The sequence below is a fragment of the Lepeophtheirus salmonis genome, chromosome 5 (assembly GCF_016086655.4).
Source record: "Lepeophtheirus salmonis chromosome 5, UVic_Lsal_1.4, whole genome shotgun sequence".
In the NCBI taxonomy this organism is placed as follows: Eukaryota; Metazoa; Arthropoda; class Copepoda; order Siphonostomatoida; family Caligidae; genus Lepeophtheirus; species Lepeophtheirus salmonis.
Window position 1 is genome coordinate 51,362,090 of NC_052135.2, and position 27,546 is coordinate 51,389,635.

Sequence of the window (27,546 nt, forward strand, 5' to 3'; positions counted from 1 at the left end):
TCTCAGTTTCCGATGACAGAGAATCTTTTGGTCTGCTACATGAATCTAAGTGATTACTTTGACAAAAAATTGGAAGAATATTATACACAAGACTGCAACCTCTTAACTGAGACAATCTGATGTGAACTCAGTGCAAGGATACAAGTGTTATTATAAATTGAATTTTGTCCGGATTTATCAGGGCATCCCAGTAAATATTTCCCTTGAACCTTTGGAGTTATTTCTTGATAGCAAACTCGAATCTTACTTTAATAAATAATGGCATGTCATCTTCATATCTACTTTTACAAAAAAAAAAATAGAGAGAGAGAGAGAAATATTCAAATGCATTATGTGCTTGTGGTATGTAAGTGTATGGGACATGAAAGATGAACACTTTAAGTATAATAGATATAATTACGTTTTGCCCTTATCAACCGTCACATCAACATTTTTTTTAAAAGCTGTAATCAAAGCTAGTTTGATCAATACAAATACTTGTGTGGAAAGTGGTGTATCATATTCATGTAGTGTCTGAAGAGATGTAATCCAATCACTTCATCCAAATCCATTTGTCACACTTCTAACCATATCACCATGTACGACTCTTAACAAAAGGACCCAATAATGGCAAAATACGACGAAATATTTGGCTTATATGGGAGTATTTATACATTAAAAAAACAATTTGGCTCATGATGTTCGATTATATGGTACATTATATAAATATAAGAAACCATTCTATCAATAATAATTGGAGTGTAATTACATCATTCTACCATAAAACCATATAAAATAAATTATATCATACAAATAAATAGGACTCAGTAGTACATTCGTTATCAGAGCATTTAAATTGATTTCTCTATGCTTCAAGACACAAGTGAAAAAAAAAATAATATTTACAGATAGAGCATTTTCATATAACGTCAGCATTGTTCAAGTCGACTGTTGATTAAGAAGTAAACCTTTTTCTCATGAGCCATTTAATAAAATGGTGAAACACTGCCACGTATTTGTTTTTCTAAATGGACGGACTTAAGCTTTCAAAAAGAGTTGGAAAACGAAGACCACGTTATTAATGTTTGTAGAAGGTAGTGGGTGTAGCGACACTTTTTTCACAACTAGGAGCGTTGATATTACTCCATAACTGGAGTTGATATTTTTGTAAGGAAAAATAGAGCACGGAAAGAAGGCTGGAGGGAGATATTAGTAAAAAATTAGTAGAAGCCGACACATAAGGACATGGTTATGTATATGTAGAGAAGGGATTTTTGAAAGAACCCCAGGAGAAGGCGGGAGCAAGACATATGGTACACCTTAATTAAGACCTTGTTAATATCAGCTGCCTGTTAAATGATTTTGGGTGGCATTAACGCAGGGAAAATATTATAATTATATATAAATTCATATAATTTATCATGCATTTTTAAAATAATTTACACCAAACATATTGAACATATTTTTTTCGGTCTGAAAATATGTATAGACCGACATTCTTCCCTAACCTGATTTTATGAGTTGCACAAATATAATTTATGCAACAAATTGAACTTCAAATGACGTTATTGTAGGTCGATATTCACAACTTTGAAACACACGTGACTTCGTCAAAAAATATATGTCTAGAATTTGTCGAAACCGAATTTTATTAATACTGGTCTGGACTGAACTGACCAGATGAGTTTGGTCCGCTAAAAGTTATGATTGTCTCGGAACGGTCTAGGACCAAACCCAAACACTATACTCATACAATAAGTTATTATTGATAAACTTTGACGAAAACAACAATTATTTTCACTTTTTGAACTGATTGCTTCTTTATGTAGAATTTTACTTATGTTGACTACAAGGAGTCGTTTGCGTAACCCTTTTTGGCTCCAATAAAGTCCATAATAAATGGTATAAAGAGAAAAAATTAAACAACTGATTGACAGGAGAAGATATAGATAAGAAAAAAACTCATCTAAATTGAAAAAAATATATATATATACATTTTTTTCTCTTACAGTCGAACATATGTATAAAGCAAATTTTAAGAAAAATATTTATAGTACATAAATTTGTGGTCTGTCAACACAAAAACAAGCTAGAATTATTTTTCTCGAAAATAAATAGGGTTAACATTTGTATTTTTCGACGAATTATCGTTTGTAGAATAAATTACATTTCAGTACACAATTTCTCCATGAAGAACAATTACCTTCTAATGAATAAGGATATCACCCCAAAAGAGGAGTATCATTAATATTATTACATAGTAACTTATCTTTATCTCATTAAATAAATATTTTGTTATATTAACCCTCACGTGCTTATTGTAATAGGGGATTTAAAAAAGTTGTCTCATTTGACCCACTAGCTGAGAATCACGTTCTATCTACAAATTATTCTTATTAACCCTTTGGAGACGCCGTAAATTCTCCTTAAAGTAGCCAAAATTGATCGTCACAATAAAAGTATAAGAAGTCGACAGATCTTATGCTTGAAAGGACCATATCGGGGATAATCAAATAAAGGTTCTAAACTATGGCTAAAATTCTAGATTATCATTGACTTAAATATGTCTATGAAATATTAGGTTGTACATAGTCATACCGAGTGGTCCATTAAAGTATGTACACATTGAACTTTTAACAAGATAGTATTTATTAATTAGCAATATAATTTCAACCAAATTAATACTATGAATAGATGTGTGTCTGAGCTCTCTTTATCATTAATGTAGCCAAGGCTTGGCACTTGCTGCAGATGTGGTCTCCTTTTAAGGTGTTCCAGTGCTAGTTGACAGTTACTTTGAGGGATCAGGGTTTGGATGAAGGACCCTGCAGGCCTTGCCCTCGACACGGACCCAAAAGGTATAGTTGAAGGGTTTAGCATCAGGGTTTTGTAGGGACAAAAGTGTCATAAAATAGTTCAAAAATAACTCTTAAGTCGGATAAAAAAGAATCTTGTAACAGAAGAGATGGATTACTTTCATTACTGGTGTCAAAAGTGGCCTATCCATCCTCACAAGGCTATTTCCACTCACTTTTTTATAGCTCTCTAGATAGTCTGGTGTGAAACCCCAAGATATATTGGACGTGAGGGGATTGGCCAAAGCTGTTTTTTTTTAAAACTCCTCCGGGCCCAATTTGGTCTTTTTGATATAGCCCTCTGCAATGTTTGGGACTTGTTGACGGTGTAGACGGTGGTAATGGAGACGCCCAACTGCTTGGAGTGCCCGAATGGAAATTCGCCAACCACGTTCAAGTGTCATTTTCTTTCATTTGTATGTAAGCTAGAGAGCTCCAGTTTGTTTTGTTCTGTAACTAATGGTTTATGCTTTAATATATCAAATTATGAATTCATTTTAATCACTGAACCTTCATTGATTATTGAATTAGTATTATGTCAGATTTTAATGGAACACCCGGTATACGAAGTAAAAATACTATATTGGGAGTTTCTCCTTTTCGTGATTTTTCTCCAAAATTGTTTTTTTTTTTGTATTGATAGCCCACATATACCTACAACTATATATAAATGTATGACAAAAAACCCAGGTAAAGATTTGTCCCTTTTTATTATTTTTTGCAATTTAAAATCACATACGACTCATATACCTATTTTAAACCGATGGTCAAATGCTAAAATTTCAATATGTGGAGTAGGTTGGGATCTTATTATGCACTAATAACTTCAATATCTTTATTTTCACCTCTTTACAATCTCAATCGGTTTAAAGTGTGAAAATATATTCATATGCCAAAAATTAACATGTGACTATACGGCTCTTCAATTTGCGACTTAAATTGTAAATTTATCAACATTTGCGTCCGTTTGATATGAATGAAAATCAAAAATATTTTGCACGGCTTGGTTTTATTATGAAAGGAACAAAATGGAAGGGTAAAACAATTAAAAGAAAAATATTTTCTTAAGGACCACCCTAATACACATCTGTTGCCCGTCAACCCAAAAACAAGCTTGGACGATTTTTCATTTATTTGTGGACTATGTATTGAATAAGGGGGTAACAGGTTTTTAGTAGCTGATAATTAATTGAAAAGTAAATTTTGTGAAAGACTTGCGTTGCAGAACATAATAAATAGCCTTGAATATCCAGTCAAACGACACCTTAAATCAACTTTATGATCATTAATGAAAATGGTGTGCTTTACATGAAGGGGGAATGCATTTTTTTAAACAATTAACACCTATGATAGGCAAGAATGCTTACTTAAAAGGGAGAAGTTAACAACAAGAATACCTATTAAAGAATGAAAAAAAAGAGCACACGCAACAACCGTTTCTCCTTTTATCATTTCTAAACATAGTTTTTCCGTTACACAAATGTTAACTCTGCTAATTAGTCAATCAGTGCAACTCCATCTGATCAATTAAAGGAACATTTTAAAAAAATTAAAAAAATCCTGAAAATATATTTTTTTTTTGCTGTTGAGGAAACGACGTGTACCTGTGTTCATAGTACCTAAATAGACCAGGCCAACCATTAATTATTTGCTTATCTCTATTTTGCAAATTTAAAGAGGTTAAAAGTAATTTTCTTACAATGTTCCGATGAGCAATAATGTAGAACACATACTTGGATGTCAATTGCTAAGAAAAACATTGTCCTAGTCGCCACTATGAGAACACAGTAGGAGAAAGAACTGAGATCATAGCACTCCTCCGATCAGGATTATTTCAGAAGGCCTTCAGGGAACAGACTTGGGCCTCGAATAAGACTATTTACAATGTATCCGTGCAGTTGAAGGTAGAGAGGACTTGAAACACTGTCCAGGAGTAGGAAAGAAACACTCCGTGTCCGTCAACCACATGAAGTCGGCCTTCTAGAAAACGCTAAATTCATAAATTGATGAAGATGAACAAGTCCCCATCAGTGGTGGTGTCAAAATTTTGGACACCTTGATTGTCACATAGATCGAACCCATCGTTTGCAATTCTCCCTGGATGTTCTAACAAGATGAAGCACCTGCTCACACTGGAAAATAAAACCTAAGAGTGGCTTCATGCCAACATGCACTTCAGGAAAAATGAATTCTGGGTGCCACAGAGCCCAGACATCAACCCCCTAGACTAGTCTTTCTAGGCAGGACGTGTAGTGCAGGTCCTGCAGGAGACGCCACAACAGCAAACAGCAACTCCGCCCTTAAGACGTCTTTTAACAAGCCTTCGGCCTCCATGAGGGCTGAGTACATCCAGAGGATCTGCAGCAGCTTCCGCCACAACCTGGAGCTCACCATCAGTTCTGAGAGCGGACACATTGACTAAACCTTGTTTTAGGGTTTCAATTAATAGTTAATAAACTTGTTTCCTAATTCACCCATGATCCTCCCATGAATTTCAATACTTTGTTAGTTAAAATGGGTAAATAATAACAGTTTATCCGTTACCTTGAACAGAAGATTGATTTACACATAAATTAAGGATAAGTTAAGACTACGATCAAAATATTATCGCATTTTAAAGACATTCAAAGTTTAATTAAACTAATTCAAATGAAATACTTTTTTATAATAATAAAGACAATAATAATGCCTCGGAGAGGTCTCTCCAAAATTTGGGACTTTTTCAAGGATCAATGATAAGGAAGAGACGGACTCGGGGCGGGACCAGCTTGATGTACCATATTAAGGACATCCCTAAATGATATAGTCATTTATATTACAATCGCAGACTCGAGCTCACTTCTAAATGCTTTATCATAACTTGAAAAGATGAAACTGATATCCATATTAACAACAATGACTATATAAATTACATTCAATTGAATTTAAGTATGAACCAAGCATGACTTGAACAATTTTTCACTCTATAGGATAAATTTAACTAATAGAACCTCACATACTTAAGTATGAACCTAATTTATAGACAACATCTATATTCCATATTAATGGATTCATTTGGCTTCAAGGAATTTCCTTTATATGCATATAAAAAAAAATCTTATATGAATAGAACCACCTGTGTCATTAAATAGTTTGGGTTTTTTTTAATGTTGTTTTTAGAAAAGGGGCACATATCTTATTTTTTTGTACATTTCTCTGACAAGAAAAGATATGAGTGAAAGTATGAACGAATGGCTTTTGTACCACTAAAAAAAACCAGTTCAACATTATCTACATATCTTGAGGAAAATTGGACACAAAAAATCCTTTCTTAATTGACAAATAACTTATATGTATAGTTGTACAAAAAAAAATGACTTGCCGGTATGTTAAATGAAAGAACCCGTAAATTACGTGCTCGCAAAGACAATTTTAAAACATATTTAGAAGGCGAGTAGCTTAACTGGTATTATTTAATTAGCTGCTATCAGTCATGAGACGAAGGAAACATTCACAAACTAGGGGCGTACACAGGTATATATGTATATATATTTCATTTACATAAGAAAAAATTAAAATTTTGGAAAAAAAAATTCAAAATCCACAGCTATTCTCAAAAAATTAAATTTTTTGGAAAAAAATTCAAATGTTTGGGAGAGAAATTTCAAAATCCATAGCCATTCACAGAAAATTAATTTTTTTGGATTTTTTTTTAAAGTTAAACTTTAAATATTAAATTTTTTGAAAAAAAATTACTAAATCAGGAGGACTTCTGCAGGAAGATGCCAATTACGAGCCTCGCTCTGGACGGCTAAGCACGTCAACAACAGATGAACGTTGAAGCAGTGAATAAAATTGTTTTTGAAAACTGTCGAATCACTATAAGAGAAGTTGCAGATTAATATATTGGTTGACTCTTGCCATAATTTGTTTTCGAACGTTTTGGGTATGAGAAGAGTGTCAGCGAAGTTTGTTCAGAAACTGCTTAATTTTGACCAAAAGAATAGTTGGATGAGCATCACTTTTTTGACCATAAACAACACCACAATAATACAACTGCATATACCGTATTTGGTCCCATGTGAATTTTTCTTTTCCCCCAAAATGAAGAGATCTATGAAACGACGGAGATTTGCAATGATTAGAGAAATAAATACTACATTGCTGGAAAAGCTCAAGACTATATCGAAAAGAACTTATGGGAAGTGCTTCAAGGATTGGAAAAAGCGTTGGTACAAGTGTATTCTACCTGAGTGGATTACTTTGAAGGGGACAACATAAATATTGATGAATAAATAAATATTTTTCCTAAAAAAATACAAAGTCACCTTACTTTTTGAACATACCTCGTATAATCAGATCGCATGTGGAAAAAAGAAAAAAAGGGTATTCCAATTTTGAGATGTGAGTAGGCCTATTCTTATTCGCTTTCCAAGAAACTATGACGACTTTGCGATCACTCAAAATAAGATGTGTATTACAAAAATTATATTAAATTTGAATTCATATGGAACTATGTTAATGAGTCAAAGATAAATTATAACAATCATAATAATAAATATCAGTGAATCAACAGAGCATTTCAATTCAAAAGAAATGATGTATAGATAATAAGTAGAAAAAGGAATTTGAAATATTATTAATTTGGGGAAAACGATGCATAAATATATGTATATTAAAAATAAATTCTTATATGAATATGTATTTATACAAAATTCAAAATAAGATGATATAAATAGTAGTATTATACATACTAACATTCCTCTATACAGTCTGCGTAACCAAAAACTGAGCCAGCATAAAAGGTTTAAAAGGGAGAGTGTGGAGTAGAGTTACAAGTTGGAAAGTTCTACCAAAGTTGTATGATTTTATGAAGAAAATTTGCGAATAACTTTTTTTAATATTTTGTTTTCATTTTAATCAAGGAACAAACAAAGGCTCCGCGTAGTAACAAAGCCCAGGAACATTGACATCCAGTTGGTCTCCTACACTACTGTGTATACAGGACAGGACTGATTTGAGGCATTTGGGTCAACTTAAGGACTCGTTTAGAGGCCACTGTGGCTACAAAGGGAATCATATTAGGCACGTCTGCAGTGGGTGGGTTGGGGGAGGGTTGTAGCTCCCCCCCCCCCAAACTCAGGATTTTTTCCTTTTTACTAGAAAATAAAATACCTGAATTTTTATTTCCAAAAATTTTATTTAATTTTTCAAATTAATTTAGCAAATAATTTTAATTTTTTGATTTTTTTTAAAAAAATCCCTAAACACACCTACATATTAAATAAATTTTAACTTAATTATATGATTATTTATTAAATAAAATTTCAAGTTTCTATCTCTTCTTGTTCTTTCGATATATCATCAAATATAGTTGTACTAACATTAGTTCAGATTTTGATAACACACATTGTATAGGTTGTGGACAAGTTGTAACTTGTATAAGCAAATTGTACAAGTTGCAACCAAAAAATGAGATGAATAATTTAAAATAAAGGATTTACAATACTAATCAAGAGTTAATTTATAATAACAGGTAAGGAAAAGAAACTTCATTCATGAGATTTTTTTATTATATTCGCTTGACGGAGCAGAGTATTAATAATACTTTCCAAGCCATCGCTTAGCTAGAATGGTATTTTTTCCCATCAAAAGTAAAATTAAAACAAAAAAATGTTTTTGATCCACTGCTTAAGAAATAGCAAACGGAGCATCACACTTACCACAATAACTTAATAACTAAATAACAAATTGTCATGATATTTTGTCAGATGTCTTCTGAAGGTTGGTACTAACTAAAAAAGTGTTGAATTTAAAAAAAAAACGCTATCTACGTTTTAAACCTGGGACTTTTTCGCACATGTGGTACATATACAAACATCCTATTATTTGAGCCAATTATAGGCTTATTATTAAAATTTGTGGGATGGTTTAAGATACCAAAGAATTGCAGCTATAGTTTAAAACCACAACTTGGATTTATAGATTTCTATTGGCTCCGATATGACATTTTAAATCAAATCAATCATTATCAATTTCTCATTATTTTATAGTGACCATTAATTTTGGTTACTTTAAGTGCAATTTGCAACGCAGCCAAATGGTTTATACGAATAATTTTTTGACAGATATGAACAAATATTCGTTTAAAGAATACAAATGTAATCCCCGGTCTATTTCGAGAAAAATATTTTTTACCTTGATTTTGTGTTGACGGGCCAGTAAAGTCAAATTCATTTTTTACATTACAATATAATATTAAACCCCAATATTTCATGGACATATTTGAATCAACTATAGGTATTGTACAAAGATTTGTGGGATGAACTATAGATACCCAAGAATTTACAATATGTGTAGTTTAAAGCTTTCGATTGATTTATGAAACTTTATTGAAATAAAATCCATTAATTTCTAACTTTGGCATAATACTTATGATTTTTCTGCTACATTTAGTACAATTTGTGACGCCCTCTCCAAAGGATTTATAATATAAATTTGCAAATATAGAAATTGACAATAATTTGTCGAAGAATTACAAAATATTTTCTTGTGTCTATTTTTGTGTTGAAGGGCAACATACTAAGTAAAGGAAAAAAAATTATGTTTATGAATGAATATTTTGATACATCACAAATATGTACAGATGAAAACATCAGAGTTCCAAGTTTTGATTTTTTAAATAATTATTGATGTAGAAGTATTTCTTAAAGGAATTTTGTATTTAAAATCTTATCTATATCTGATAAGTATAGAGGGAAAAACTAGAAAAAGAAAATATTTATGATAATTGATTATAATTAATCATATTGCGAAGTAAATGAAATGATCATTTAAATAAGTAAATATAAAAGAATATCTGCTGGGGATGGACATTTAAAACAGACTTCATTTGAAGTTTTAGTTATTAGGAAATGAAGGACACTCGGGTCATTTGCGATGTAATTTTTAATTCGAACTAAGAACATCTACATAGGACTATACAAAATGAGATGACATAAGGAAATATGTGGCCTGTCAACTGAAAAACAAGTGAGAAAGATTTTCTGTAATTTGAATTTGGATTACATTTGTATTCTTGGACGAATTTTCTTCGATTTCTATCTACAATTTATTCACATTACCCTCTGGGTGTGCCGCAAATTGTATTTAACGGTAGACCAAATTGATCGTCACAATCTAAAAAGGAGATATTGATAGATTTTATTTAAAAGGGTCCATTACAGGATGAATATAAGTCTCATTTATCAAATAAAGGCTGTAACCCATAGCCTTAATCTTTTTGGGGTCTCATTACATCTCACAAAATTGAATGCAAAGCCTATAACTGCCTTTAAATATGTTGAAGAAATATTGGGCAGTATATACAAGCTATATCAGCAAAATTCGGGGTTTTGATCTACCGGGTGTAGAAAAAGTAATGAAATCTTCTAAAATACAGGTTTGAAAAAATGTCGTTGATTAAATCTTAAGGATCCGATTATTTTTGAATAGCTTAGATTCTAAGCCTTTGATTCATGTACATGTTGTAAACAAAAATTCTGTATATGTCGCGATGGTGGCAATAAAAGCCATTATTGGCAATTTAATCTGCGCCGGGAAGACCACATCGGACATCATGAAGGCTTTAAACGTCAGCAAGGCCACAGTCCGTCGGGTCAGAAATTGTTTGGCTGATGGGGACAAACTCAAGAGTGGAACACCCACCAAAAATGAAGCCTGAAGATTATAATTGATCCTATAAGATCAACCCAACGATGAGAATGTCGGGAGTACCCCAAGAAGAAGAAGGTGCATCAGTCTACTGTGGGCAAACCCATCCAGAAGGCTGGAGGAAGAATTGGGAGGACACTCCTGTCCCAACGTCAAAAAGAACTTAGTCTTCAGCGATGTAAACCACTCTTGAATGATCTGAAGCATAACAGCAACCAGGTAATTTTTTATCTAATGAAAAGGCTTTTACCGTAGACTCCGTCTACAACAAGGAAAATGATCGGGTGGTATGCTTTGGCAAGGCTGACAACAGCATCAGGACAGTCATTAAGACCAAACATGCGACCTCTGTGATGATGTTGGAGTTGTGGCATCAACTGGTTTCCTGTTGGATACCGGTTACCCGTGGACGACTACTTGATGGTGTTGAAGGAAAATGTGTCCCATAGATCAATAAGACAACAAAGAAGTCCGACAAGGCCAGGTACACATTTCATCAGAATGGGGATTTGGACCATACTACTAATATTGCACAAGAGTGGATGGGTAGCAACATACACATCTGGTCCAAGAACCATTGGCACCCTCAGAGGCCAGATCTGAATCCACTGAATTACTCCATTTAGTGGCAAATAGAGAAGAAGACACGCAATGTCCGCCACCTGAATATTGATGCCCTGAATACCTCCATTAACCAGCAGAGGAGGATCATAAAAAAGGACTACGTTGTCAATGTGGGCAAGGGGTTCCGGAAGTGGGTGGAGGCGGGCATTAAGGCTGATGGTGGGCAGATCCATAATTAATGTGCATTGTCATAGTAAGAAACATTTTAAAATAAAATTTTCTATGTACAACATCATTCTAATCAATTATGAGTATTTTAATGTCTACTTAGAGGCAGGTCTCAGTACTTTTTCTACAACCAGTATATACTTTAAATTAACATAAAATGGTAATTTTAAAAGGATTTATTCAAATAACAAAAACTGAACAGGAGATACAATCATTATAATATATATTTCTTAATGTAGTCTCCGTTGACCTCAATAATTACGCGATTTGGGTACTGACCTCCATGCAGCCCCTGAAAACTAGAGCCCGAACCAAATTATTGGATACTAGGAAGATGGAGTCGATCAGAGACTTCTTAGAAGTGTGAGCTCTGGTGACCTTAAACACAAGGTAACTCCGGAGAAAAATAGTCCATCAGATTCTAGCTAGGACAATCTTTTTTCTGAGCTTTGTAACCTCTTTCCCTGTAATCACTCCTCTGGGAACCTTGGTCACACCCAGGGCCTTCGTCAACCGTCTCCTGTCAATCCTTGTCATCTTTAAGACCTCAGCAGTGCTAATATCCATATCGTTGTTCCCCAAAATCTTTCAAATATCTCACCTACGTTCTGCCTCTGAAAATGTAATAAGCTAGAAATCTTCCGTTGAAAACTCCTGAGCGGTGTTTTGGCAAATAAGTGAAACGTGTATATGTCCATTTTACTAGTGTTGTATCGGTACTTATTAAAGTCTGAAGATTGGAGTCGTGTCCAGTTTACTTTGGGCCCGGTCCAGCTCAGTCCTGGGGATCAGTCCTAAACTTATGAAGTTCCGTCCTCATGACGTCACTTAACTATATATATGTTGTTGTTGTTTTTTGTTTTTAGATTTAAATACCGAAGTAGTTACGTAAAATATATAAATAATTAAACATTTTAGTTAAAAATAAAAGGTTCGGGCTAAGATTACATGGCAATGTTACTAAAATTTACCAAAAATACATATATACATTATGCAGCAACGAATCATGCAGTAGGATTTAAACATTCGTATACGATCGACAGCGACGATGGAGGTTCAAAGAAAAAGGATGTCCGACTTGCTCGACGCCCATATCAAGGTAGCTTTTTAGACTGGGTGAAGTTGAAGATAGATAGGAGGACGATGAAGAGCATGAGAATATAGATGTATAGATTAATTCAAAATAAAATAAATGAGTGAAGACATGCATTTGCGGGTAGGGACGAAACAACCCATCGTATGGGAATATCACGTCAAGTGCAGTCAATATACATATTGTATGTTTATACATACTAAAAAATATGAAGATAGATAAATCTAAACAATGCAATAACTCATGCATATAAATTAGGCTGTACCGTTTTTGAGTTAATATTTATCTCGCCCTGCTCAATAACCTTTTCTCCTGAGAACAATAAAAAAACTGACTTTCCCAAACTTACATACCCCTCAAGCAATTATTGGGGTGGTACAGACTATTTTAGGTTAGCCCCTTTCTAATTCCAAGGTTGTTTTTTTTATCGTGACTTGTAATTTTGCCTCGAGGAGATTTCGTATATGATCGGTTCAAGTTTAGTGATGTGTCTCAATCAGATTAATTATGTAGGTTAGAGAAGAAAAAAAAGGAAAGTAATGATAAAATAATTAACAAATCATTATAATAAAAAAAAATAAAGAAATAGTTCTAATACTATCTGAAAGAGCACACCCTCCAATCACACAACATGCCGTGTTAAAAAACATCATTTCTGATGAGAAATTCCTCTGGGTCACCTAATATGACATTTGTACAATATTTGTTGTAGTTTTAATTTTAGTTCAACATCACGTGGTATTTTAAGCAACTCTTTTATTTTTGAATAATATTTGAAATCCCAAAAAATAATTGATCGGATGAATGTATAAAATTCAAGATCAAAGAAGAACAGAAATAACTATAAAATTCATTTATCAATGGTTGATAAATAATAAGTCAATAATAGTAATATTTTAGTTTATCTTTTTTCTCCTAGCTATACAATTAATCTGACTGAGATACATCAGTTAAGTTCGAACCAATAAAATAAAAACATAAAAAGGCGCGGCAAAATCACCTTGAGGTAAAATTACGGACGGGAAAATGTTAGGGAAAGAATAGTTAGAACCATTTTTTTAACCCCTATATCTACACACGGGTCGGGGGCTTCACTACTCTTCCTGCAAAATTAGTTCAAATAGCAGGGTCTTTTATTTTATTATCACAAGTGCATTCTTAGATTACGTTTTGTTAATGTTTTTGCCTCTATTTGTCGGTTTGTTAGTCACCAGGATTACGGCCAAAGTTACAAATCGATTTTGATCAATCCTAATGTTAACTCCTTGTACTACAGGTTTTGGGTGTATGTCAAGAGGAAGACCTTCAACGTCCGTCATCCAAACACCGAGACCTTCATAGCCACTGTCAGCCAGCACTGGGATGATATGAGGACTACATCTGCCGCCTGGAAACAGTTATTGCCACTATGGGTGGCTACATTAATGATTAAGAGAGCTCAGACATACATCTATTTAAAGTATCTTATAGAAGTTTAAAATTCAAAGTTTTCCAATTTTAATGGACCTCTCGCTATATAGTCACAGTAAGAGGGTATTTAATTTTGAGAGATCAAGGTAATCAAAACGAAAAAAAAAGCATAATCGACGATAACTTTGAGATACATACATAACTCAATTTGATTTTAAGAGGAAGTGTTGCGCTTTAACGAGTGCCCAGTCTAATTAATAGCCTGTTTTCAGTTATCAAAGGCATTAGGAACGAAATCGTTGTATTGCTTTCCGGCCAAATACGATGCAAAGAGTAAAATATTGTACTTTTTATATTCGTTTCATATATTTCGTATTCGGTTTATCAGTTAAAAATATTGTGCACCTTTCTTTAAAATAATTTATGGTGGCTAAGATGTGCATAATGATTTACGATTTCGCTATTTTATCAAACATAACATATCAAAATTAAACCCTAGTTGTTGAACAAAAAGAAAGAACATTATCTTGAGTAATGTTAGGTAAAAAAAAAGCTAATCCCATTTTTTTACGTTCAGCATCGTATATGGAACGGGGTACATAATCTTGACACAAAGTATATATATATATTTTCCAAACTATAATAACATGTACTACGCCAAAAATAGCCTGGGAGCCCTGTAACTTAAGCAAAGTAACTTATTTGATTGTGCCCATCAGAAAAAGTAACTCTACATGGCGACAATAGTATTAACCCAAAAACAGGACGATCTAATAAACATAGGTATCATTAGTGAGTTGTGATGTACATATGTAATTAGGTCACACTAATTTGCAAGACAAATATAATCGGAAGTGCATCAAACATGCTCCAAAAAACAGGAGCGGCTTTTTTTAGTTTCTAATCTAAACAGAATTTGTTAGTTTCCAAAGCTATTGTCATTATTACTTAACTCTTGAAGACAGAACATCAAACGTATAAAATAGTGATGTGCCACGAGGAAAACTCGCAAATTGCTTCTCGAGTTTTATGAAGTAAATAAAAAACGACACAAACAACTTGGCTCGTAGGCATAAAAAAATTAATTGCCCTATTAATCCCAGTCATTTGGAAAAATAATATTTGTCTGATTTTTCTAAGACTAGCGGGAGTAATCGATATTGCTTCAAATTAGGCAATTTATTAAGTACACATTCTAAAGTCCTTCTCAGACCAATTGACAAACTTGGCTGCATGAATATAGATTAATTAATATTTCTAAATGCATTAAGGACGGCCGCTATTAAACATAAATTTGAATTGTCAGATTTGATTTTCAATCTACTATCTACTAATTCATTTGGCATATCACTTGAGATTTAAGCAAAAACATAATTCATATTCCTATATCACTGGCAGCATTTCAGTACTTCAAAATTATCATAGTAACTTATTTATCTACCTTGTATGGTAGTTACATCTTGAAGTGAATTTATTGGTTAAAATTTTAGTAAGTATTCGTATTCGATAAATATTTTTTCTGAGACGAAGAATTAATTCATGTTGTTGAGCTCATGAATAATGAAAAATTGGCAATTAAGAATTTTAATGATGAGGAAAGTAAAGGCGAAGTTGGTGAATTATGTGATTCTAACAGACATGTTGATCTATTCAATCTCTAATTGAACCTGAATATTGTGAAATTGTCAACCCTGCATCTTTGTCTCTTATACCAGTTATACAATTTTTTTTTTTTTTTTTTTCTAGAAACTCAAAAATACTCATGCAGCAAAATTCAGCTCGCGGCACGTCAATAGTATAAAGTAAAAAATAGTGGGTATGTCCATAAAAGACGAAGAGTAACACTTAGGATTTGTTTGAGAGTTATAAGTATAAGTTACTTTTGAAGTCGGAGTTAATTGAGAATTGTCAATGGTGTAATTCAAGCCTATAGGGACTTTTTAATAGCCACAACGGCGCCCTCTATATAGTCAAAATATGACAAGATCTCAAATTTTAAACACTAAGAGGAGGTTAATTTATATGTAAAAATTGAAATTACACCGTAGTCTCATTATCTTGTATTATTAACTTTCTTTTGAGCTTGGATTTTTAACTCCGCCAAACGAAGTTTAATAAAGGTTATGTTTTTGGCTCTGTTAGCTACGAGGATAACGCCAAAAGTTACCATTAGATTTTGATCAAACTTGGCACAAAGATTATATACGGTCACAGTAAGAGACGATTAAATTTATAGAGGTCAAGGTCAAAAATCAGAGTGACACCCATCGACCATAAATTTGGAACAACTTGTTATACATAACTCAATTGGATTTTAGGCGGAGATTTTGTTCTCAACTGAGTGCCCATTCTAGTTCTCATTCCATAATGTTTCCAGTCATCATTATTGTTTAAAATCCTATTGAGTTTTATTACGTTACTAGTCCCGTACATGTGCAGATAAGTCGTACGGGACGGTTAACAGTCCTTACATACGGAGTAGGATTTGTGTTTATTTCTTTCCTGTCACAGCTGCTTGCAGTTGATCTAATAAAACATCAACACAGCTAGACTGCTCTACTCCCAAACATTCTTCAAATTGATTACCACGTTCATTTTCTGTTTCCTTTATTTTTACATAGAAGCAAGACATACATTATGCATTACTGAATATGACATATGATTTGTCTAATTAACTATCGTCATTTGATCCAGGCCTCTCTCTCTCCGAATAAAAGGTCTATAAAATATCAATTCTAATAGATTGGATACTCAAATTAAACAATCATTGCAATTGGAGTATTCATATTATACATATATATGCAATGCATATATGATTCTTTTTCGTTCAAAATATGTGATTGCAAAATTGTATGACATAATTCTTTTCTATTAATAAAATTTAAATGAAGAAGAAAATTTATAATTACTTCTAAATTACTCTTGAAGGCCAACTATTTTTAGTTACTCAGAGAGCATCAAAATAAATAAATAAATAGTTCGTCACAAAATACCGGGTGGTCCATAGAAATCCGAATACTAACTAATTCAATAATTAATGAAGGTTGAGTAATTAAAATTAACAAATATTTCGATATATTAAAGCATAAATAATTAGTTACAAAACAAAACAAACCTGAGCTCTCTATCTTACGTACAAGTCGAGAAAATGACACTAGAACGTGATCGACGAATTTCCATTCGTACACTTCAAGCAGTTGGGTGTCTCCAAGACCACCGTCTACGTCGTCAACTAGTCTGAAACGTTGTATAGGATGCAGGGATCTGTCAAAAATGCCGAATTGAACCCGGAGGAGTTAAAGAAAATAGTCCTAGCCAATCTCCTCAAGTCCATGAGGGTCCATGCAAGAGATCTCGGGGTTTCACAAAAGACTGTATAGAGAGCTATCAAAAAAGTGGGTGGAAAGAGCCTTGTAAGGATAGAAAAATGAAAGAAACCTATTCCTCCGTTGCAAGACTCTTTTTTGACACTTTTGGCTACACATAGCCCTGATGGCAACTATTATGTAGTCGTGACTCCTTTCCTACCTTCTCATCTTTTAGTTATTGTTATTATTTAATATATGTATAAAGTACTATCCTCATTATTCTTTTTATAAATAGCCTTCCATTGTGTATGTTTGTCAGAGTAGTAATGATTATGTATTAATAAGAATATATACGTGTTCCTATTAAATTATATCGTTACCCTATTCATCCGCGTCTCTTCTCATTTCTCTCCGTCGTCCTGGATTCCTTTATTTAATAGTTTGTGTCTATTCAACCTCGTCAAGACACAACAGCAACCTCCTCAACTACACCTTTTGGGTGCATATCGAGGGAAGACCTGCAGTTTCTGTCATCCAAACATCCAAGCCCTCAAAGCCAATGTCAGCCAGCACTAGGATGCCATGACAGAGGACTACATCTCCAGCAGGTACCAGGCCTTCTGCCCCCACCCGGAAGCCATCATTGCCTCTAAGGGCTGCTACATTATGATTAATGGAGCTCAGATGCACATCTATTTATAGTATTAGTTCTGTTGAAATACTATTGTTAATAAATAAATTATATCTTGTTGAATTTAAAATTCAAAGTATTCAGATTTTAATGGACCACTTGGTAGTTTTTTTGATAAGAAATAGTTATAACATTATGGACATATGCCTTAAATTTATGTACATACATAATAAAAAGTATTTGAAGTATCAATCTATACCTGATAAATTAAAAAGAGGAAGTAATTAATTAGTTGTAAAACAATTTCGATTGGACAAAATTTCAGGGTAATTTATGGAAATAAGAATTAAGTGAAGATTCATATGAAAAGCATCAATTTATGAGAATATATCTATTTATATATGAAAATGGAAGCCACATCTCTGTAAGGATATTAATTTTAGCAAAGTTTTGTACACATCATTGACGAAACGTAATTGTTAGCTTTAGGAAATTGCCTTGACAACGATAAAACTTCCCCCCCCCCACACACACACATTCAAGATGTCGCTATTTATATGCATTACTACCAGAGATGACCTTGATTCATCCCTTTTACTCGTGACGTATGCAATTTGTTCTACTTTTCACAGAATTTACCTTCAATTAAATCAGTTATAATGGTGAATTCGTAAAGGTTACATAGTTAGTGATAGAGGGTTTTCCCGTAATATCAGCCATTTTGATTCCATAAACAACTAAATTGTACAAGAATGAAAAACCTTTTTCCAATCATATTAAGGAAGATAATGAAATAATGGATATCAAATGAGATCAACAAATAAAAGGAATTAAACCTAGTATATCTAGTCAAAATATGTTATAAACATCTTTATACAATCTTATTAGATAAAAGTTAGCTAAAGATTTTTTTTTTCCTAATTATCCTACTTTTCACCTCTTGAATCGATCAAAAAAACATTATGTATCATTAGCATTAAATAGTATTCAATGAAGTCTTTTATTTTCGTAAAGCTATTGAATAAACTGCCATGAAGATTTATAGGAATTTTATCCATTTTATGAGTAAAAATACCAACTATGAGCCCAAGATGGCGTTGCCTTCAATATGTTGCAATTTATGACGTCAATGAAAAGGCTCTATAGATGAATTCATGAATATTGAGATCAAATAGACAGTGATAATCTGAAGAAGTAGTTGACGTCGTCATATAAAAGAAGAAATAATTGAGCAAAACATTCGAACTGTAATGGTAAAGTATGTTAAAAATATAGATGGCGCATCAAATGTTTTATTTTTATATGCGTTCCTTTTAATAATATATCACCATAATTAAATGAATTTAGAGACATCAATAAAGTATTTTTAAAAGATTATTTTATGAAGCATATTAATATTTTATTCCAATTTTTAAATTGAAATATAATTTTATTTACGCTTTCCAAATATTAATGATGGATTTGGGAGATTATTCGACTATATTCTAATTTAAGAATCAATTATTATTGATTCTTAAATTAGAATATGGTGATTGAGTATGCTCCGCACTTTAGTCCCTTGAATTCTCTCATATGATATAATGTTATGCTTCATAACATTTTAACGCAGATCTAATTAGTGTGAATATATGTTCTGACTCAGGAAATGAATCAAAGGCATTGTCATAAATAGATGGAAATGTCTTAATTAGTCCTTAAGCGATAAAAAAATATTGTACAATATTGATCATTTTTAGGAATTTTAAGTACATATTAATATGATTATATTCAGATATTATTGTTTATCATTGGCATCAAGTAGTACTCAAAACAGGTATTAAACATATTTTTATTCAGAATGCCATTAAATGAAGATTCATGAAGATTGTTTGGAAATTGATCAATTTTTTATTGTAAAAATATAATCTTTAAGCCCAAGATGGCGAAACCTTCAATTATGATGCAACTTATAAAGTCAATGAAAATACTCTATAACTCTGTTCGATGTACAAAAATAGCCACTAGGTATTCTAATGAAAACCTAACAGGAACTCAAATTTTAAACACTAAATGGAAGTCGAATTTAAGTCCGAAAAATAAAATTACTCTGTGGCATCGTTTTCTTGTGATATTAACTTTGTTTTGTATTTGGATTTTTCCCAATTCATAATTCTGTCCGTCATAATTATCGTTTAAAATCATTTGAGTATTACCGTGCCTCTCCCGACAAGTCGTGCCGGACGTTAAACATTCAGATGGTTGCTCGTGGGTTTAGTGCTAAATCCTAAATGAACGGATGAATCATGACGTCTACTTAGATGTAAAAGAACAGGAGTTAAAGGATTTGTTGAATATATCATCATCTACTATATCTGGCTTCCGTTCCCTTCCCCTCTCTAGGTTACAATAGTAATTGACATGTAATTATAATTAATGACATATGTACATAGCCTATAGAAAAGGAAGAATCAATTAATTGACTATACATAGTACAAAGACGGCAGATTACAATAAGTATTACATTCTATGTAAAGGGAAAATGGAGCGAGAGGATTGTATGAGTATAGTTTAATATAATATTAATTCCCTATTCACCCCCAAAAAAAAAAAATGAACACAAAACAAGTTGTTGCTCAGTGTTTTGAACGATGAATGAGAATCTTCTTCGGGGTTATTTAATTTATTGATGATGCCTTAGTCTTCCTCTCGTGAGTCCTTGTCTGTCAATTAATTATTGTTCCCTCTTGCCTATTAATAGAGCATTATCAATATAGCGTCAGCATTGCTAATAGTAGCAATCTTGAGGGTATAAACAACCAAATTTTATCATAAATAAAACACTTTTATTATTCAGATGAAGAAAAATGGTAAAATCTGACGTATATTTGGATATCAAAATGAGACAGACCGATAAAGGCACAACCTTCTTAACGACTAAATCCATTTCTTTAACGGCCAAAGTATTACATGTGTTGCTCCAACATAAAAACAATCTAGAACAAAAATCAAAAAATGGAGAAACCCTTTATTACTTTTTTGACTTCATGTATAAATAATGTACATACAGCCTAATAATTCATAGAAATATTTGAGTCAATTTAAAGCTGTATAATTAAATTTTTGGGATGAGTTAAGATACCCAAGAATTGTAGCGATAGTGTAGAACCTTTATTTGATTTAAGAGACTTATATGGGCCCTGATATGGCCCCATTCTAATAAAATCTATCTTTTTGTCATTCAATTATTGTGACATTCAATTTTGTGTACTTTGAGTACAATTTACGGCACGCTATAGATTAATAATAATTATTTGTTGAAATAAAAATGTAATTCACTTTAATTGATGAGATAAAGTAACTTTGCTCGCTGGGCCAAACACACCTCATTCTAATATATATTAAAAATATGTTAGTGTAGCACTATAGATTCATATTTATATAGTGTAGACAATAAATTAAATTTTATATTTGCAAGGATCAGATAATTGTCTACAATTATATTGTACTTTTTTTATCCCTAATCGATCCGAAATAAAGTCAGTTGTACAAATATTGCACTCTTTGACTTTGGCAATCAAGTAACAATGCCGTAATTAGGGTTTTGTTATTTAGGAGGGGGGTAGGACTGGGGTGAGTTATCATCACACATTTAACTCATTGTTAATCATTTAAGTGGCACAAATAGGTATTCCACACATGTTGTGGGGTAATATAAAAATACTATGGGAAAAAAATACAGTGAAGTTGAAAATCCCAAGTTACTTGTTTACTTCACATTAAAATACAGCCCAATATTCCATTCCACATATTTGAGTCAATTATAGAGGCTTTGTACTCAAACTTTTTAGATGAGTTAATACTTTGTTATAAGTCCCTGATATTGGCCACGATATGCCCCCTTTTAACAATAAAATATGTACATTTCGTATTACTTTATTGTGATGATCAACTTTGAGTACTTCAGATGCAATTTACAGCACATCCAAAGGGTTAAAAGAATAATTTATTGATAGAAATTGGTCAAAAATTCCTAGTGCAAAAATACAAGTGAACCCCACACTCAATTTTAAGATAAATCATATTTGAGCTATAGATTATAACCTTGAATTGAGTTAAGATACTTAATTTGGGCCCCAATATGTCCCCATTACACCATAAAATCTTTCAATTTATTACTCTTTGTAGTTCTAAAGAGGAAAGATTAATGCATTGTAAGGAATAGAGAAACGACTAAGTTATAAACATGTGTCAGTTGTTGCGGGTTCTGTTGCTAAGAAATGTTTAGATGAAGGAGTGGGGTGAATTGAGACCTATGAAACCGGTTTCTATTTTGATGAATAAAGAGGATAAGTTGTGAGCCTACCTTGTTGGCTGAAGTATAGTATCTTTTAATTTAGTATTGGCATTTAATTTATCAGCAATATTCGATAAATTATTTATCTTCTTTTGAAGAAGATCCATTGTGAAAAGAAGGAAAGGGGGAATTGAAGGTAAGCTGATGATGGTAATTAATATAACTTGTATATATAACAAATTATATCGTTATATATATATATATTATATATATCCAATACACCTTCTCGTATGATCCCTTCCAACGCACTTGACACACTTAAATTAAATAAATAAATAAAAACAACAATCTTAAGGGAGAAACACACGCACTAGATAGAGAATGATAATCATAACTAATTTTGAATAGTGTTGATATACTTTTTCCCTTTTTTTCTTCCCTTTTTGGGAATGTCTATTTCTCTCTTCTCCGTATTTTTTTTTTTTTTTGTCCGTCGTTGTAGTAGTCATCGTAAAAAAAAGGAGTAAGCGCACGCCCCCATTGCACGCTTTATAAACGTTGCTCTTGTTTTAAAAAGAAGTGTGTACATTACAACAACTACAGCATGGAACTTTGTTCTCAATATAAAAATCTTCTTACGAGGATGAAGGGGCAAGCAAGAATGGACGAGTCCAAATAATAGCTTGTTTGATTACTACATACCGTACTTAGTCATACCTCTACTAATAAATATATCTTCATAAATAAAATTCGTTAAAAAGCCAACATTTTTTGTTGCCAATGATTTTTCATAGAAATGTTTTCCGAGTTAATTATTGACTGTGGATTGAAAAAGGCAATGGATGCATAAGGGAATCATTTTAGGGCCAAAGAGTCATTAAATTATTATTATTTGGAAGGACTTCAAATCCCGTGTCTATTATTCATATTAAATGTTTCAAATCGTATGTAAATATGTTGCCAAAATTTAACGATAGTAAATTGATTTGTATTTATTCGTGAATGGGATCAATTGACCCCATTCAAATTAACATGAGATTGGACGATTAAAAAAAAAATCCCGATGCGAATTCTGATTCTAAATTATTTTTAATAATAGTTAAAAAAATACAATTTTGTCATACATTTCTAAGACTTACAATTAATAGAATTAAATATCCTTCTTATATGTAATGTAAATAATATTTATATCAAATAAAGGAAGGCTATTCAATTGCCAGGTGAGCTTTTTCCAAGGCGAGTATCCTATGGGCTATGGCCTATTGCAAACCTTCCACAGGCAAATTTGGCAAAGGCGAGCTTTTGTAGATCCCTTTACAAAACGTCTTATTCCCCTAAAATAACAATATCTGAAGCGATTGCATGTGTTTAGAAAACTTTTATTCACATGTTCAATTTTTTCTTCCAAGTTTTTGTTCATTTTATTATACATTATTTTATTACAATATTTATAAAATTACAAGACTGAAGTAACAAATTCCCAAAGTCGTTTTTTATATCTTGACGGATATATTTAATAGTTTTTTTTGTTAGCATAACTTAGAAAAATAATAAATAGTCAAATACCAGTAATGAATAATAATACATAAGAATCGGAATCGTAAATTAAACATTATTTTACCGATCCCAATTAATCGTCCCAACACTAATAATGTTTACCGAAATCGACGAGGTCCATGGAGATTATGTTTTAAAACCTTTGATAGAAAAAATAAACAATAGCTGTAATATGTTTAAATTATTTAAATGGTAGGCTTGTAAAGCCTAAGATTTTTGGTATGTACAGGGTTGGGCTGCAAAACGTGGACTCGAGATGTTGTTTTAAAAATACTTGAATGTTTTTTTTATTTTTATTTTTTAATTTACAAACAGGACCTTGCAGGAGGTCATAACAAACTCCCACACAAGATGTCCAACGAAGTTACTATAACGGGCTTCAGTGAGTACACAAATGGGCTTAAAGTTACCTTGGTTTCGCTCTCCAAAGTGTACAACACAGCAAAGTCCAGCAGGTTCAAATCTGGCGAGGCAGGGGCCACATCTCTTTGCCTCTCGAGCCTCCTGACCTTCATGACCTCTGTTAGAAGTTGGTGTGGGGTCTTTGTGTATGAGGCAATTCCATGTCGCCCTTTACAGCCTTCCTGATGGTTCTAGCAGCCACGAAGAACTCGTTGGCGAGGTGAATAATTGATTTGGAGGGGTCCTCTTTTATCTTCTTCTCAAAGTTTTACAGAAACTTCTACAAAGGTCTTCTCCATCATTCTTCGTTTTGCCACCTTAAAAACCAGGCTCCTGGAGCACTTCACAATGTTCATAATCCTTGTTACCTTAGCTTCAGCATCTAGGGACCTGAGAAGCGTTGCCTTATGGCATTTTGCCCATTCATGATGACGAGATCATGAAATATTTAGAAAATATTTGATGAATAGTTTTTTATTAATAAAGAATGGTTGAACCAGAATGTCAAAAAATAATATCACAAGCTTCCTATATTAATGAGGAAATTATATAAATATTTATTCCTAAAAATAAAATAAAATACAAAGTCTCCTTACTTTTTTAACACACGTCGTATTCTCACGGGGATTTTGGCAATTTTTGCATCCATAATGACTATAATGTCCTCGCTCCTTGATACGTTAGTAATTCTAAAATAGGGAGGGTTTTTTGTACTCGCGTTAATATTTTTAGTGATGTAAATCGAATGTATTTTTAGACTGGCTGTTTTTTTTACAGTTGATTATTTTAAGAATGAATTTTCTTTTCCTTAGCTCTTGCCATTATTATTTAACTCCAGAGTAGTGAACTTTATTTCTTACTACATTCAATTATATACAAAACTGATTGCACATTCGTGTGTACTCATAAAAGACCTTATGAACCTTAAGGATTTGTTTCAGACTTATGATTGGAAGTCTTTGTTGGACTCGAAATAGTATTGAAGATCAACTTGTTACTAATTCTTGCTAATGTCCTTGCTTACTTCTTTATCACCCTCATCCCTTTTCACAGCTGATTGTAGCTGATCTAATGAAATTTCATGACAGCTAAGCTGCTGTCTTCTAAAAGTTATTTGAATTGTCAGAGTTACCAATTTGATTTTCGATTCATTATTTTTATTTACAAGCCCAAAATAGGCACAATTTTCATCACTTAATCTTCTGCAAGTTACCAACTTGTACTGTTTTTTTTCATGTATGCTCCGGAGGATTTCGACTATTTTCACATCCCTAGTTATGGGTTTCTAGTTTTAATTTAAGTCGATTCGGACTTGAGTTTATTTTCTGCTCCAAAATATTTTGCCTAATTCTTAACTAAGGTCTTATTAAAGTACATATTATTCTTACAGTTATTCGTGAATATTGATAGATGATGACGTTACTAGCAGATATCTCTACGATAATCATTTAACTACTACTAAGATTGTTGTATCAGTCCTACTAAATCGGTTCAGTCCAATCTTAGGACTGGTCATATTGGTTCTTGGGACTGATTTTTAACTCAATTTGATTGACGTCATGAAGAATAGAACTTTATAAGTTTTAAAACTGATTTACAGAACAAAACTGAATAGTACCAACTCTGAACTGGACGGGACTATAGTCTTCAGTCCTAAATAGGGACTGATACAACACTTACTACTAATTTTTAAATATAATTCGTAGAAAAGACTCCATATTTTTTGCCTTTACTTTGCAAATTAGGTTTTCCAGGTTTTTAATTACATTTTTGGCATTGGAATGAAAAAGAAATCTTGCTCAAATTTGGTGGAATAAAATAAATTATAAATGTGGAAGACTAAAATAAAATAAAAAAAGGAAATAAAGCTTCATTTACATATCTCTTGAACTTTAAAGGAAGGTAAGTACCTACAAAATGCTTGTCTCTTATGTTGAGTATATCTCTTTGATGAAGCAACAAAGATCTAACTTGTAACGTGTATACCTGAATGTGGAATTGAAATGAAATTGTATCTCTTTCTATACTTGGAAGAGCCACCACACCTTTATATATATATTAAGACTCTAAACTGCTACATTTTTTGTATCCATTTACAAAAAAACGCCCAACTAAAAGGTCTGTTAATATTTGAATGCATGGATAGTAAGCCCAATTAGGTTGAAGGAGAAATCAACGCAATGAGGATATATATATATTTTTTTTTTTGCAAGATCCTTAATTTTGCGAAAAAAAATTCCAAAAGATTGATATGCATTAAATCCCATGCCTTATGTGGGTTATCACGACAAGAGTGCATTGATGAACTTAAATCTTTGAATGGCGATAAAGAACCATCCTATAACACTGTGAAAAACTGCTTTAAAGAATTCAATCGTGGCCGACGCTCACTCAAAGACGAATTTCAGACATTTCAAGTTGGAACCCTATCTCCACTATTTTTTCAACCACAACTGCTGATGTGTGAGCAGGTGCATTATAGTGATCGAAAAGTACTTTTTTTGTGGCCCAATATGGGCGTTTTTCTTGCGGCTTGGTTTTCAAATGGTCCAATAACGACAAATAATATGCACCTGTAATAAGTTACCCTTTTCCAGATGAGGATTATTCCATACGAAACCAAAAGACAGTTGTCATAATCTTTTGTACCGATTCCCCGATTCAAAGGCATGCCAAACGAAAAAAAAATAGACCGATCGGCTGAAAGTTGATGTGTGTTCTTCCCAGAGATGCTACTATCTAACATAACCTCGATACGTGCCATTTGTATCATCACTCGGATTTTGCAAGGACTTATAAAACGACCCTAGTTTCTCTACACTCAAATATATTTCATTTTTTAATAATTATACAGGGTGCATCACCATAACTTCCTTTTTCGAAAAGGTAATAAAACATGTTTTATATATTAGAAAAGTTTTATTTTTCGTTCTTATTGATAGTACATATTTAAAATTTTGTTTTACATAGTCCTGAAAATCATTTCAGATAGATGAGGTTTCCCATTGTCATATCATAAAGTAAGTAAAACATAAAGGCTATAAGGTGAACAAAAGGTTGCGTAATTTACTCCTGCTTTCAGTGAGGGTACGTTCAAAGAATTGACGTCACAGTTTATTTTTAATGATATACATACATTTATTTTAATGGACTAATATTGGATCCGGTAACATCTTAGGTTAGAGGCATCATGACTTGGACTCATCTCAGAGCATAAGGAATTGAACTTAGAAGCATGATAACTTCGACTTGGTAAAACTATGTACTATGGACATCTAAGGATATATATACCACTGGGATAACACGAATGAAGTTAAAAGAAGCATTGAAAGAGATAAATTCGTATTTGAATTCGTATTTTCAAAAAAAAATTCCCAAAATCCACAGCTATTCACAAAAAAATAAATATTTGGAAAAAACTTTCTAAAATCTCCTGTTGTATTAAAAACAAAGTTATAGAAAAAAATTTAAAAATTGAGTTTATAATATAAAATTGTTTGAAAAAAAATTCAAATGTTAAATTCTGTAGAGAAAAAATTTCAAAAATACATATT

General features: G+C 32.4%; 1 protein-coding gene across 8 annotated transcripts in view; it reads right to left on the bottom strand.

The window, feature by feature from the left end:
- Positions 1-22,439, bottom strand: part of LOC121119063 (CUGBP Elav-like family member 1) — a 220,002-nt gene extending 197,563 nt beyond the window's left edge. For 4 of the 8 annotated variants that reach the window (XR_011780281.1, XR_011780286.1, XR_011780287.1 and 1 more), the window contains exon 1: positions 22,103-22,439. Coding sequence is in view for 3 of the 8 variants with exons in the window: in XM_071888791.1 (XP_071744892.1) it covers positions 22,103-22,200 (98 nt within the window). In the remaining 5 variants the exon portion in view is untranslated. The remainder of the gene's footprint in view (positions 1-22,102) is intronic. The other 4 variants (XR_011780282.1, XM_071888797.1, XM_071888792.1 and 1 more) reach the window with 1 other exon arrangement.
- Between the last annotated feature and the right edge of the window lie 5,107 nt (positions 22,440-27,546).